The sequence below is a fragment of the Micromesistius poutassou genome (genome assembly GCF_964030765.1).
Source record: "Micromesistius poutassou genome assembly, chromosome: 13".
NCBI lineage: Eukaryota > Metazoa > Chordata > Actinopteri > Gadiformes > Gadidae > Micromesistius > Micromesistius poutassou.
In genome coordinates this window covers 15,862,634-15,878,172 of record NC_140283.1, presented here as the reverse complement: position 1 = coordinate 15,878,172, position 15,539 = coordinate 15,862,634, and the positions used below count along the sequence as shown (strand labels likewise).

General features: G+C 46.0%; 2 protein-coding genes across 3 annotated transcripts; both read left to right on the top strand.

The window, feature by feature from the left end:
• Window positions 1–840: 840 nt before the first annotated feature.
• Window positions 841–8,884, top strand: samtor (S-adenosylmethionine sensor upstream of mTORC1). Of its 2 annotated transcripts, none has more exons than XM_084477923.1 (5): window positions 841–1,073; window positions 4,707–4,848; window positions 5,218–5,346; window positions 5,618–5,732; window positions 6,393–8,884. In XM_084477923.1, exons 1-5 carry the CDS (start codon window positions 914–916, stop codon window positions 7,047–7,049), a joined length of 1,203 nt encoding a protein of 400 aa, XP_084334049.1. In that variant the 5' UTR covers window positions 841–913; the 3' UTR covers window positions 7,050–8,884. The 2 variants fall into 2 exon arrangements, with proteins under 2 accessions (XP_084334049.1, XP_084334050.1); XM_084477924.1 differs by lacking the exon at window positions 841–1,073 and adding an exon at window positions 3,987–4,550.
• A 1,258-nt stretch (window positions 8,885–10,142) lies between these two features.
• tmem168b (transmembrane protein 168b) lies at window positions 10,143–14,644 on the top strand. Its single transcript, XM_084477709.1, has 4 exons — window positions 10,143–11,597; window positions 11,700–11,842; window positions 12,225–12,499; window positions 13,189–14,644. The coding sequence occupies exons 1-4, from the start codon at window positions 10,470–10,472 to the stop codon at window positions 13,752–13,754; spliced, it is 2,112 nt and encodes a 703-aa protein (XP_084333835.1). The 5' UTR covers window positions 10,143–10,469; the 3' UTR covers window positions 13,755–14,644.
• The last annotated feature ends 895 nt before the right edge of the window (window positions 14,645–15,539 follow it).

Here is a 15,539-nt window from a genome sequence, read left to right as displayed (position 1 = left end):
GTCTATTTCGAGCAACACCAAGTGAAAAACATGTTTTTCAGTCAGGCAAAATGACCTTCTGTTTTTTGTTGTTGACTATGTGGTGCGGTTATATATAATTACTTTGAATGCACCGTTTTTAGTGACACTTAAGCTATAAACGGCTGTATTTCATTAACATCCCACCATGATGACTCAAACTCTATATTATTTTGAGCCACATTGCTTGTCTATCAACAGCCAGCCAGGTGCTTGATGGCGTCAAATGCTATCAGTTGAAAAGGATTTGTGGAAATATAATATCTTCAGATATAGCCTACAGCCTTAAAATACATCAACTTAAACGTTAAATAAACAGCAGAAGTCCTACAAAGTGTGTATCACTTAAATTAGGCCTACTTAAAACCAATAGAGGGCAGCACGTACCTCGATGATGCAAAGCGGACGAACACCGATTGAAGCCAATAAATAAAGAATAAGAATATGTAAGATGTTTATGGTAAAACATTTTTGTTTACGTTTTAGCTTGAACAACGTCCCTAGCTGCATTCAGGAAATAAATTTTGTTTTGTGTTTTAAATTTAAAATGGAATTAATATAAAAATGTGACGGTGGAAGCGGCCAGGTTGCGTCTCAGGGAATTAATGCTCTGAACTTTAACAGTCAATATAATATCGGACTATCGGCGTAAAAAAAACAACGGTTCGTGCAGAGATTTGCCGGAGGCCGCACAAACAGCTGTTCATCTGACAGGGGCGGTGTCCTCCCTCCGCACGCTGATTGGTCGCCGGGCTGTCAATTTGCCAGCGCGTTCTGAAAACCAAGCAATCACCTTGCGCGTTGTTGGCCGGTGCGCCGGTTTGCCGCCGGTGTCTGACTGGATTTCAGCCGGGACAGGGGTAAGAGGAGGCAGCGACGCTTGTTCAGTAGTGCTATGGACCGTACGAACAATGTCGAGACAGGAGACATAGAGAACCACCTGGAGCCGCTGTTCATGCCGATCCCACAAGACACGCCGTGCAAGAGGGAGCAAGAGAAGCTGTCCGGGGTGGTGAAGAACGTCCACAGAAAACTGCGGAGGAAATACAAGGAAGGTAAACGAGTCCACATAGCCAACTGGCTCTGGCACATGCGGGACTCGGCGAGCTGGTGTTGATTAACCAACCAGACACAATGGATGTGACCATTTTTTTTTAGATCTCTAAGTTATCGAGGATTATGTTTAGGTTGGTGCTAATGTGTAGCATGTTGTAGCATAAGTGCAGTGTTGATGTACACTAGCAGTGGTTCACCACAGCAGCACACAGCTAACCTTTTTTTTTTCCAAAGGCAAAGCAGACAGGAGAACAGCGTGGGTTGCGATCAGACAGGGCCTATGAGAAACTCCTAGGCCCTGTTATATCGCTGCTGTAACAGTACAAGAAAAATGAATACAAGATAGTGGGCCTAGTAGCGCAACGACGGGGCCATTTCCCCCCCCCCCCCACACCACACACAGGCCCAAAATGAGGAACCGAAACATTGATATGTTGCCCTAGCATGTTCGCCATTGATAGTTGAAGAGCTGAAGTGGGACCTTGCTCTTAAAAGTAACACAGTATCACAACACTTTTGTTTAAAATTAAGTTTTTCAGTGCGGGTTAAAATGCTAAGTTCTATTCTGATCTGACATCCCCTGAAAACACAGTGCGCCATGGCATGAGATGTTGATGTTGGCAAACGTTGTTAACAAAAAGTCAGGATGAAGCCAGTGACTTGTCCAGGCTCCCCCTCTCATCACTGTGTGGTCTTCCATTACAGACTCCTCTGTTATTATAAAGGCACCGTAGGGACCATCCAACTCCGTTCTCGGTCAAAGTACTCAAGGTGCCCGGAGCAGGTCAGAGATGGAGGGAGGAGGGGGTTATTCTCACAAACACCTATGATGCAAGCAGGAAACTGCTCTAGATAAGCAGATCGGTAAACAAGTGGCAGAACACAAGCAGGAAACTGCTCTAGATAAGCAGATCGGTAAACAAGTGGCAGAACAACACAGCCAGAAACAACAAACGGGGCAGAATAATTTGTTAGCTTATGTCCTATTCAGAGGCCATGCTTCAAACATGTAATTCATTTAATTGAATGATTTAAAACTTGGATTAAAATGTGCCTATACAGTTGAGCTGGACTGGACCACATGATGTGTTTTTGTTTTGTCCCGATGTTAAAGTGACAACTGTTTGCAACATACATCATGGGAATCTGGGCATTGTAGTTCAATGTTGTAGACCAATGTACAACATTGTGTGAAAGGATAGGGTAGGTAGGTAATGTAAGTACATTAAAAAAAATCCAGATCTGAGTTCTGTCTTTGTCCCTGTGGATGCTTTTTTGAAAAGCTTGCACAACATATGTGTACTGTGTATGTATTTTATTTTTTGCATTACACTGTTAACTGATATTTCTGCTGTAGTGTTTCTGTGTGCTTCGCCGTTGGTAGGCACAGCTGACAGCTTACATTCCTAAACAGATTCAGTGCTCATCCACACGGAGGCATTAAGCTGCTGTTAATTGCACACAGACATAATTTCTTCAGGGAATGCTTCAGACTTGGCAGACCAGTGTAGCGGGTATGAATCACTATTATCTACACAACGAGAGAAAAAAGCAAATGAATGAGGAAAAATACCAAAAATCCACCGCTGAGCTTAAGAATGTACTTTTCACATATCCTATATATTCATGTCACTATGAAGACAGAATGTCTATCATTGTGCGTACCAATCACACAAAATACTTTATTAATCCCTTAAAGGGTAACTAGATTCTGCCACATACAACTAACAACAACCACAGCTCTTTTGCACTACTGCCATGTTTACAGTGCCATTTGCACAGCTGTATCACAAATAACTTGTACACTACCTATATCAATGTATTTATTATATTCTTGTGGTATTTATTATGTCATGTATGTCCCTCTGTCATTTACCCCCCCCCCCCCCCTCCCTGTCTTGTCAAAGCTGCAGCCCTCCTTTCATATCATGTCACATATCATGTGCCTGCACGTGGTGTTAATGGCAATAAAGTTTAATTGAATTGACAGTTGGGAAATAAACAGGCCCACAGCTTTCAGAGCAGATATTAGAAGGGGCTGGGCTAAAGGGCTTTGGTCAGGCCAGTTGTAAAGAATCTTTGTCCCTCCACTAATCTCATTTTGGTTGTTTACTGCCTCGTACAGGGCAGCATATTCGCAAAGTAATTTGGTCGCAAGTAAAGGCGTTGCCAAGGGGTGAAAACAGGCAAGGGCCGCTTCACCGCACTCTCATTTTTTTTTTTTTTGGTAAAAAGTACGCTCAGTGTCCGGTTGAGGAATGTAGAAAAGATAAACAGGCCTGTATATTTTGGACTGGACCCTTAACGCGGCTCAAAATACAGTTCACGTTTGTTATCCTCCGAACCTCCAAGAGGACAAGCCGTGTTGAGCAGAGAGCTAGGTGACTACCACCCGGCAGCCCCTCCTACTCTGAACACTGTAACGGGATCTCATTTATGGGCCACTATTTTCATGGGCCATTATTTGTCCCTGTCCCTAACCCTAGCCTACATATTAGTCCTGGGCAATAAAACAATAAATGATCGTATTGTGATCAATATCAATATAAAACATGTTCAATATATATCGATAAGAGACTGGACCACCGAATCTAGCAGCTGGGTTTGTTACACAAACACGGTTCAATACTTATTTACAATATTTGAGTGTTTTTCATTGTTGTATCGACATTGGAGTATTTATCAATGAAGAACAGTCATATTACATATTACAAGGTCATATTAAGTGTTAAACAGAAGTGTTTAAAACCAGCATGGTAATTCCTAGTCTTTTTAGGTCATTAAAATTATCAATAGCTATCTATCGATCAATAAGTTATATCGTCATATGTCTTTCAGCCATATTGCCCAGGCCTACTACATATCCTACTTTCACTTAAAGGGTCTTGCTAGAACAACAAGTCCATGCCAGTTCCTCCCCAGTCAGCCTAAACATCGCGCAGCCCCAGCTTCCGTCAGGAGAACTCATGATTGGCTAATGGGTAAAACGTGATCCAGTGAGGCCATGACCCGATACAGACCTAGTGGTCAGGCTATAAGGACACTGCCGCCATGGCGCTTCTCATCCTTTCATTTCTGCAAATCGGATTGCAAATTTTTTTTTTCATCTCAACGGTCATGAGATGTAGGCCGTCCGTTGCAAAACTACGTTAGGAGCCACTGCCCCACCATCGGCCAACGGGATTCGGTACACCTTGTTTTTGTTTTTGTTTATTCACATACGCAAAGTGAATCATTTGTGGATTTGTTTTTCGCCTCGCTGGGAAACAGTTGCACTTCTGTTACCCTCAGCTGAAGGAGGAGGAGGGAGCACTGGGGGTGGGGGAATGGTTAAGCAACAGCACGCCACTGACTTCCCAGCCTCTGCTCTTTTTTCTCTTCATACTCAAAAGGACTACTTCCATATTTTTGAAACCCAAAGAGGATCGCGGCCCGACACCAAACAGGTTTTAGAAGCTCAGCTGTTCAGACCTTCAGTACGCAACTTTAGTTTGTCCACACGCCACTGATCCCCATCCCTTGTTTGTCTTGTATACCAGTTATTACAGTAATAGTGGTTGTTATTATAGGTAGCACTTAAGGTTTCCTGGTAAGCTAAAGTCTTCCGTCGCCGTCTCTCTTTATGTCGGCAGTGGGGGACTTTGAAAAGATTTGGCGGGAGCACTGCGAGGATGAGCGAACCCTCAGCGAGTATGCGCTGGCCATGAAGAACCTGGCGGACCACCACTGGGCCAACAAGTGCGAGGGGGAAGGACGCATCGAGTGGTGTCGCAGGTATGGCTTGTGTCCCGTGAGGGAAACTGCTTGGATGTGTTTGACTCCGGACCAAGAGCTAAGAGGCAGGATAGTGTAAGGGTCTGCTACTGGGTGTTCACCTTCCAGCTGCAAGGTCCTCGGTTCGATTGACTCCCTTTTTGAAAAAGATAGTCTTATCCCCTGCGTGCTTCTTAATCGTCTGTATCTGCATTCCCTGCAAGTCACTTTGGATGTGAGCCTCTGCTAAATGAGCAAATGGTTACAGATTGGGACACCCTCCTTTCTCTCATTATCAACACACTCACATGCCTCCAGGTTGTCTGGTTCATCTCCACCGTCACAGGTCACGGTGGGGAGGAGTGACCCTCTGTTCTGCATGGTTCTCAGGGTTTGCCAGGAGTATTTCCTGGACGGTGGGATGAAGAGAATGCTAGAGAAGGATGATAAGAACGCCAGACTGGCTGCGGTGCAGGCCGCAGTGTCTCTCAGTGCCCAGCCCAGCACCCCTTTACCCAGGTGAGTCAATCCACCCCAGCCTGCTCATTGTTAATGCCTAGCCATAGTAACATCAGTAACTTAAGACTTCAACTTGATGTCTACACTTACACAATGTTTATTATAAAGGATCATGCTCTACTCATCTGTGTTTAAATCCTGTGTGAAGGTTGCCAGATTTTAATCCAGTGTGAATGTGTTTTCTGCAGTTCTGTGTCTCCCCGGTGTGAATGTGCTTCTGCAGTTCTGGATCTCACCGGTGTTTAATCCAGTGTGAATGTGTTTTCTGCAGTTCTGTGTCTCACCGGGGGAAGATGCGCCTGTTGGACGTGGGAAGCTGCTTCAACCCCTTCCTGGAGTTTGACGAGTTCCTCACAGTCGGTATAGACATCGTGCCTGCAGTCGAGGTACGAATCACCGCCATGCTGGTCGAAGAATTCACGTTTGTTATTGTTAGGCCGGGTAGTCTAGTCGCTAGGGTGTTCTAGCCCTTGGCTGAATGGTCCTGTGGGTTCACTGCCGAATGTCTCCCGAGGACTTACCTGGAGGCCTCCTTAAAGGTGTGAGCGTGATTAGCCATAACAAGCCGTTTTGAAAATCTGCCTCTTCTGATATCACAAGTGGGCGTGTCCACCTAGACGTATGACGGATAGATGAGCAACATTTGCCAAAGTCCGCTGGGAAGGCTGGTAGACTGATCTATCCAGCACACATCTAGATGGACACGCCCACTTGTGATGTCAGAAGAGGCAGATTTTCAAAACGGCTTGTAACGGCTAATCATATTCACACCTGGCGGTATAATATGTCACCTTTTAATATGCCTACCTGCTCCTTAAAGAGGAACCATCACGCTCTTTTCTATTATATCGGAGTACTGCTTCTTGGGAAAGCTTAAGTTTCGCACTGTGTCCGCAAGAAAAGGGAAGTACTCTCTGGTATAAGAAAATATCAGATTGCGACAGTTCCCCTTTAACAACATGTATCTGAAGTCACTACGGCACAAGACTAACTGTACTCGTGTGTGCTTGTCCTCCCCTGACTGGCCGCGTCTCCCACACCCCCAGAGCGTGTACAAGTGCGACTTCCTCAACCTGCAGCTGCAGCAGCCCCTCCAGCTGGCGGGCGACGCGGTGGAGGCCTTCCTCCGCCACCTCCACAGCCCCATCGACGCCCTGCCGGCGCAGCTGTTCCACGTGGTGGTCTTCTCCCTGCTCCTCTCCTACTTCCCCTCGCCCTACCAGCGCTGGATCTGCTGCAAGAAGGCCCACGAGCTGCTGGCGCTGCACGGCCTGCTGCTGATCATCACGCCCGACTCCTCCCACCAGAACCGCCACGCCCTCATGATGCGCAGCTGGCGCGTGGCGGTGGAGTCGCTGGGCTTCCGGCGCTGCAAGTACGTCAAGTTCTCCCACATGCACCTGCTGGCGTTCCGCAAGGTGTCGCTGGCCACCAGCAGCGACCTGGTGTCGCAGAACTTCCCGGAGATGCTCTACATCCCGCAGGACTTCAACGCCGGCGACGAGGAGGACGGCGGCGGCGGCGGCGGGGAGGCGGAGCCGCCGTCGGCGCCACCCCGTTCGGAGCTGGAGGACGACCAGCTGGCGTGGGGCTTCGCCGAGCTGCCGGACGCGCCCTGCGACTCGGACTCCTCGGGGGACAGCCAGAGCGGCTCGGTGCCGGGCTTCCACGAGCTGGAAGACCCCATCCTGCTGCAGAGCTAGGTCCGGGTGAGGCGACCACCACCACAAGGTGTCCCCACTCCCACCCCCCACCCCCCAGTCTCTGAAGCGTGTCTTCTACTGCTGCGCTGCCAAATGAAACCTGCTGCATTTTATCTTCTCCTCCCATGTCAGCCCCACCCCCCCCCCCCCCCCGAAACAATGCAGTTTGCACAGAACGAAAGAAAGAAGTTTACAGATTATTTTGTCATATCAAGACATGAACACAAACACACACACACGTGCACACACACACACGCGCACACACACGCACACACACACACGCATGCACACACATTTACATGACATATGATAAGATTGATATATTTTAATAAATAGCTAGGTTTTTTAAGAGCGTTGAGATATTGAGCTGCCCCACTCCCATCGTGGTTTTCATTTCAAGTCCTATTGCACATGCACTTGTTTAAAAAAAATAATAAAAAAAAGGTTTAACCAGCTTATAGGGCAGACTTCACTAGTGCAGGAGTCCAACAAAAAAGCTATCCTTGTGAGATTGTATTGGAGAGACTAAAGATGAGCGGCTGATGATAGAATCTTTATCACATTCTGTCATTCCTGCGCCTAGATTTTCTTAATTCTAAAAATGTTTGTGTGCATCGAAAAAACAAAAACAAAAGTGCTTTGCTTAAAGTATGAGAAACTCAAAGAGCCGACGCATTTCGCGTTGTGCATTATAAAATGGAACAACGCTGTTTTATTTAACGTGGCATTCATTGTACGTCTGAATTTGTATGTTTTACAATAAAGCTGTGTTTGTAGCATTTTTAAAAGTTTTCAGAACCACGCGCTAGGATTGTGTTCTAGATGTACTATTGTGAAACTGCAAATGTATTTTACTCTGAGGCGAAGGTACGAGAATCTCAACTAACCTTTCCCCTTCTTGCTGTTCTTAGAAATAGTAACAATATAAAATAGTTTCCTAGTAGAATTTATTAACTTTTGTGTAGTCAAGTAAAAGAGAAGCACATCAACTTCAAATCAGTATCTATAGATGTAAACCGGTATATTCTTTGATTCTATTACATAACCTAAAGTGGAAATTCTTACTCTTGCCTTAGGTTATGACCTTTTCATCTGAACTTTGTAAATTCAAAGTACTTAATATTAGTGGTGGGATATGTGCCAATTTGCTTGTTTCGTAATATTTCTTAGTCATAAACCAGCCTTAGAGGCAAATTTATGTTAGCAATAGCCAACAAAATCTAATCTAATCTTTGATAGAAGAAAAAAAACACTAGCTTGAAATGTCGTAAAGGCCTGTACTGTGTTCCCTTTAAACAGGTAACGAGTGGCTGAAGTTGTGTTAATTAAGAGTGATTGTTGATTTTGAATACATGCTGTCACTGCTTGCTGATAGCACTTTACTTTTAATATCGACAAGGGTACGATCAGGCCGATTCATCTCCATGTCCTAAACATTACCGTGTTCATTATAGAATAATCAATCTTCTGAGGTGCCTTCTCCATGTTTGTGTTGGGAGACCATTCACACCCCCTTGAAAAGTATTTATGAATATATGAACACCCTTTGTGAAATTCTACGTTGTCCAAAGTTGATTGTTCAAATATATTGTTGGTTTACAGGATAGGTTTCCGCATTTAATAACTACTACTGCATTCCCTCTGGTCTTTCGCCAGCAAATACGAAGTTCTCTGCTGATATCACCTGTATTTTCACTGTACTGACGAGAAAAAAAGTGATCTTATTTTGTGATAAGTGGTTGCATTTGTCTTCCAGTGTTGACATTGGTCTGCTTGCATGACAACAATGCTTTACATCAAAGTATTTTGACATTGCAGAACAAGGTGTGCTTATGGTTCCATTTTATAAAGTATTGTACATGTCATGTGTCCGTGTCTCATTATTTGTCTCCTCCATCTACATAAGGGACTGTTCGTTATTTATGTTAAGACCCACCGGAGGGATTTTCGGAGATACCCCCGGCGATATCATTTTATTTTGACATGACCCTGCAATCAACATGGCAAAATTTATATGACCCCCCCACACACACACACACACACATTTGTGTCACATCACAAATATTGAGTCAGTTATTAGTATTTCACATCAATGACGTCGTGTGACGAACATCTGCTTTCTTTTTTATATATATATTTAACTTTTTTTTTCTAATTAAAAAAATAATAAATTAACTTCCCGGAGTATAACCCTGGAACCCCCTAGTGGGTCTGTTTTCCTCGGCTCACGCATCATTCTCACCTTTTTCACCCCAAACCAGTTTGCATGCCTGACACAGCACAAACATGCAAACTATTAACCTGATTTAAATATGTCAAAGATTATTCATACGTGTGAAACTGCATAGAAATAGCGTGTGGATTGTGGAAACATGTTTTTCGATAGGGCTGCATGAATGAAGTATAGTAGGCTATGCCATGCGTTAAAATAATAACAATAATACTGTGGCGAGCTGCACGGGAAGGACGAGACGGGACGGGAGCCCAAGATAAGCAGTCAAATCAACTCCCGCGCCCCCTACACCGCTCGGCTACGGGAGTTGTCTTTATTTACACACACATTAGAACAGAAAACACGGCACACCTGCCCAACACCAGGCATGCATTTTGTAATACTTAGATGTTAAAGGACTGTCTTAAATGCCTCTTTTTTTAAACTCATAATCTAAGTATTACCACTGACCAGATATCAACCGATCTCTTGTTGGTGGTGCGATGGATAGAGTCCCACGTTCGAGGCCCGGGGAGAGCTGTCTCCGTGGGAAAACACTTTCCATAGACTTCTGACAACATCATACCCCGCTGTCTCGTTAGCGCATCTGAGAAAGCGTAAACTCTGGAGAGCAGAGTTTGTGTCCTAGGAAACCGTGTGCACGTGCACACATAGGGCCCTAGCTTGAGCCCCTGCCCTTTTTGCCTCGTATTAAAAAGTGCCCTGAGTGTTCTTTGATCCAACCCCCCCCCCCCCGTCAACAATTCGGCACCTGCCCCTCAAAACTCCTGTGCACGTGCCTGTGTGTGTGTTACGTTTTGGGCCAAACAACTTGACTCCACGCTCTTGCCGTAGCCACCGTGACGGATGTCATCTGACCAAAACTTTCGGCGCTCTCAACTTACTTCAGGAAGCGACATTACTTTACGAATGACACTTTGCCAATGACGATGAAACGGGTTTGGGGCATTACCAATCATGAAATGAAAATGAAACGGCCGTGCGCGTCACACCAGATAGCTCCGTCCTCCGTCAAAAAGCCAACACTAAAAGTTAGGTTAGCTACTCATGCTAGCCGATGACCCGTCAGATCTAACTCCGTAAGGCTGGCCATGGCTCACCTAACCGACTGAGAATCGAGACAATTACTTTAAAATGACACGGTGAGCCGGCGTTTACTTCGAGGTCGTGTGCCGCACGGGGAGGGCATGTGCCACTTTATGCGCTACGGCGCCAACCACTGCCTGCGCGCAGCCATGGCCTGGCTGCAGGAGGTCCGAGGAGAGACGAGCATCCGCTCCTCCATACGGTTCCTGGACTATCTGTCCCGCGTCAGTCTGCTGGTGGCGATCTGCCTCGGGATATACGCACGATGGGAAATCAGCCAAGAGGCCAACATGCTCATCATCTTCGTTTTGGCCATCGTTGTCCTCGGATTAGCGATTGTACTTACTTACTTCCACATGGAGAAAGTCAGCCAAAGTCTGTTCCACCTGTGGCTGGGGTCTCTGTTGGCTCTCCTGTGCTTCGTGGGGAGTCCTGCGCCCGACCGCGACGTGAAGGAGCAGACCACCAACTACTTGCTCTTGACTGGTATGGTTTTCAGAACTCTCGGGGCTCTGCTGGAGCGGATCTGCGGATGCGCGAAGTACCGTCCGGCTTTCCTCACCACGGCGGAGCGGCTGGAGCTGGTCGGCTTCGGCAGCGTGTCATTCGCGGTCAACAGCTCTCCGAGTGTTACGGTTTTTGTCGCTGCGCTGGCGGTGCTGATGGTCGTTCTTCGGGTAAAAGCTGTCCTCACAATTCCCAACATAGTCGGGTTCGCCTTCGTCGCCGAATTCCTGTTCCTCAAGGGCCTGGACGTGTCCACCAACCAGTTTGCCTTGGCGTGTTTCTTGAGCCAACTCATGTGCGACCCTCTACTCGACTACTACTTCAGCGGCTCGTCTGTGTCCGAGCGCTGGCAGCCGTTCCTAGCGGCTAGAGGCTGGCGACGGCTGTCCCTCCTTCCCCTACTGCTGGTGGTGGAGGTGACATTCCTCGTCCTGGCCGCGTCTAGGCTGTCGGACGGGGGCCAGTTGTACCTGATGGTCCCAGCCTTCGTGGTCTGCATGCTCTTCTGGGGCATCATCCACCTGGTGTTCCTAATCACCTTATGGGGCTTCCACACAAAAATCAGCGACTGTCAGAGAGTGTGCTTGGCCCAGGGGTCAGGGTTCAACAGTCTAGACAAGGTCATGGCATCCAAGGGCGTGCGACACTTCTGCCTCATCTCACAGCGCCTCGTTCTATTGACGCTGCTGTCCACTTTCATTTTGGCAGCTCTCGCGTGGCTGGTAGGCTGAATTATTATTTATGCATATATAATGCATTTTGCACGTTTGGTTGCACACTGAAGTTGCCCTAACTTGAATGTGACTCCCTGTCTTTCTCCCCAGTCGGTCAGCAGCCTCTCCATCAGTATGTCGCTGCTGGTGCTGCTCCTTGAGTCCCTCTTCCACGGGCTTTTCCACGAGTTGGGCAACAGTCTGGGGGGAACCTGCGTGGGCTACGCTGTGGTCATCCCCACTAATTACTGCAGGTAGTAGTCTGTGCCCACACTTAAGCTGTCCTACACCTTTAAGAAGCCCGCCAATGACTTCAACGATGAACAGTATAGGACAAAGCAGTTGAATGGTATTTTAGGATTGGCAGATTAGAAAGATTTGACATTATCTAATTTTTCTTTAGACATCACCAACATACCTCTGTAGGCAACCATCTGGAAATTGATTTGCTTAAATATCTTGATACACTTACTTAATATAACAATTTTGTATTCGGGAGATTCACACCCTTATGAATATATACCATTTTGCTGTGAATCATGGGAGAACGCAAGAAAAAAAATCTAGTGACCAGCAATGAGTTCAACTCAGCCTCAGCCTCCAGCTCACTGTCTCCCCCCCCCCCCCCCCATCCAGCCTCGACGGCCAGCCCATGCTGCTGCCTCCGGACCAGGTGCAGCAGCTGAACCAGCGCTCCACGGACATGCTGAACAAGGTGCAGCTCTTCTTCGCCCACCACATGATCGAGAACTTTGGCTGCGACTACTCCACCAGCGGGCTGAGCCTGGAGGCCATGCAGGTCAAGCTGCGCGGCTTCCTGGAGCTGCGGACATCCGACGGCCCGCGGCACGACACCTACGTGGTGTACTACAGCGGACACACGCACCGCTCCGGAGAGTGGGCTCTGGCAGGTGAGCGGGACTGAAGCCCACTACGAGGCGCGTTTGTGGCGGTGACCCTATGAAGTGTATCGTTTACGTTCCTGAACTCCTAAAATGAATTGGCGAAAGATTTTTCTAAATCGTGGTGGGTTGGGTTAACGGTTGTTTTCAGATGATACTCTAATGGTTGTTTTTTACTTTTAGACTATAAACTGTCACAAATAGCAAATGCCGTCAGGCTTACCAGTCCAAAGTGGTTCCTTAAATGTGCTTGCTTTATCTTACTACCAGCCAAGAAAAAGTAAACTTTTCCTTTTTTATAATGATCTATGAACAAAATATGTAAGTTCAACTGCAACATTAAGTACCAAATTTTTGATAAGAAATCATTTTCGGGTGATCGACTTATTCAGCTCTGATAACTTGACATATACAAAGTGCTACAGTAGCTAACCCTACCAGTTGTATGAGCATTTGTGTATACGGGCCAGAGCTGGGCTACTCACAATTATTTTACATTAGTTTGAAACCCTGACAACCTTTCCTATTTATTTATCAATGATATACATTATTTAATATCAATGGCGTTTGAAAATGACCATACATGTGTCACATTCCTTAGCTCTTACTCACTTGTGTGTAGTTGTATTCAGGTTGAGGTTCAACAGACCGTAACGTGTCGTTATCTCCGCTTGTGTGACATCCACCCGGCGGTCCAGGCGGAGACACCCTGCAGCTGGACCAGATCATCAGGTGGTGGCGGGAGAAGAACGCCGGCGCCTGCTCCCGTCTCATCCTGGTGCTGGACGTGGACAACGCCCTCCCCTGGGCCAGGGAGGTGGCCCGCGTGGAGGTGGGCCGCGAGGACGCCGGCCTCTACGTGGCGGTGCAGGGTGCCACGCTCTCGCCCGCCTCCGACCCAGAGGTCCAGGACGCCGGCCAGCTCGGGGACTTCACCCACCGGTGGGTGGAGTTCAACTGCGACCCCGGCGCCGAGATTTGCTGGTCGGAGCCGGGCCGCCCCGTGTCGGCCGTCTACGGTGTGTCCCACCACTGGGGCGACTACTCGCTGCACCTGCCCACGGAGGGCGACGTCAACAGACACTGGCAGACCTACTTCCCCAGAGTCACCTACCCCGTGGTCCGGCTGGCGCTGTGGGCCTGCGGCCTGGACCTGTTCTGGGTCTGCGGCGTCTTCCAGCGGTACCTGCGGAGGTTCAAACTGAACTGGTTCCCGCCTGCTGTCCTGGACACGGGCCAGGGCTTCAAGCTGGTCAGGTCCTAGCCCCTCGCACTCGGTTAACGCGGCGTGGGTCTTTTCCAAGTCAGTAATGTTAGTGTTTGTGAAGGAAACCCCCAAACAGAATGGATGCGTATGTTTTATTACTTTTAGAGTACAGACAGTTTGGATAAGTGAATTTACAAAGGGGGTTCGCAAAATGAGATCGGCACAAAGTTACTGATTAGGGATTTAGTGTGTTCATTTATTTTATTGTTTTGGTTTTATGTTTGCGCACATGCAAGTTAAACGTTATTGTTTGGGGATCTTGTTGTCACCACCGGTTATAATATGGGCTCTTCAATTCAATTGCAATGTTTTATTCGACATGATCGGATATCTCCTGGCATTCACTTACACCAGTGCCTTCTTTTGTACTTTCAGTATCACCAAAGAACTTGTAACAAACCTGCTTTTTGACTAAAGCCAGTCATTCAACTGCCTTGTGAAGCCATACTCCTTGCAAAGGTCTAACAGTCTATACCTTCTCCCAAAGCACACCTGCACAGCTTTTGCTTATTTAATACAGATACTTTTACATATGTATAGATGCCTCTTGGGAATTCAACACCCAATTTGATTTTATTTGGAACAAACTTTAAAGTGAATGTATTTTGTAATGAGAGTCCCAGTTGCCCTGTTACCAGTATTTAATAAGTGCAATGAAATACCCCTGTTCTATTTACTCCAATAATATATTTATGCTTTTGGGAATACCTTTTATAACTATTCCAACTTCAGGGAATTCCAGGAAAACCTAAATAATTGCACTAGGCACAGTTGTTGTAAGACTTATATTTACATGAGTGTAGTTTTTTTTTAAAGGGGTGTTATTTGTAATTGGCTTGTATTTGTATTCAAAATGACATTTGCTAAATTGCGACCGCTATGCAATAAAGAACTGATTTAAAAATCTCTCCCAATTATTTATCCAATTGGCCCCGAATACAGTGGGATACACTGCCATCATGTGGCATACAAGCAGTAAATACTTATGTTGTTCTTTTTCAGTCCAGGCACCACAAGTCATTTATCCTAGTTTTGGTTTATTTTATTGAAAACATTATAAAATAAGGTACAGCAGCATTTCATATTTGTATTTCCATCTAGGACACTTGTAACTAACCAAGTCAAAAAAAAAAAAAAAAAAAAGCTTAAGCTTGTCTGATCGTCAAGGAGATGGGACCAGGGATTTGAAAAGAAACAGAGCACCCTGCCTGTGGCTGCAGAACAGTACTGCCCTATTCCAGCCAGTTAAACAATACAAGATTGCCATTTCTATATAGTTAGTTGCATTACACAATGTTGAGACAATTGTCGTTTTAAAGTCACAAACAATACAGAGACAATCAGAGTGAATATTAAGTGCAATTTGGAATATTCCTCCATATTTAATCCCCAGTCCCACGTCTACTCATTAGAACATTGTAAATTCTCAATTGGACAGAATTACACAGCACAGTAGAACGACCACAGACTGACACTTCAGATATTTAGAAATTGTAGTTATTTAGTTATACATCGTTAAAAGAAAAAGGGGGCCAAATATGTAATGAATAAATGGCTATGCAATATATACAGTGCAGCTTTTTCTTTGGCCAGCGTAAACTTAAAAAAAAATGCTTAAAAAAATATCCTTCCTCTCAGAATATAGCATGTCAGACTAAAAAGAAAATGGATTCCTTTACCTCGTCCTAAAACGTATTTACTACAAACTCTATAAGCACAAGAAAGACTACTTAGAACATGACAATAGTTTTGCATTACATCCTTTAGAAAATAATGCATGGC

Coding starts and splice junctions, on each gene's coding strand:
- samtor (XM_084477923.1), top strand. CDS start 914: ATGGACCGTACGAACAATGTCGAGACAGGAGACATAGAGAACCACCTG. Junction 4,849..5,217: donor CGCATCGAGTGGTGTCGCAG/GTATGGCTTGTG, acceptor CATGGTTCTCAG/GGTTTGCCAGGAGTATTTCC. Junction 5,733..6,392: donor ACATCGTGCCTGCAGTCGAG/GTACGAATCACC, acceptor CCACACCCCCAG/AGCGTGTACAAGTGCGACTT.
- tmem168b (XM_084477709.1), top strand. CDS start 10,470: ATGTGCCACTTTATGCGCTACGGCGCCAACCACTGCCTGCGCGCAGCC. Junction 11,598..11,699: donor TGGCAGCTCTCGCGTGGCTG/GTAGGCTGAATT, acceptor CTTTCTCCCCAG/TCGGTCAGCAGCCTCTCCAT. Junction 11,843..12,224: donor ATCCCCACTAATTACTGCAG/GTAGTAGTCTGT, acceptor CCCCCCATCCAG/CCTCGACGGCCAGCCCATGC.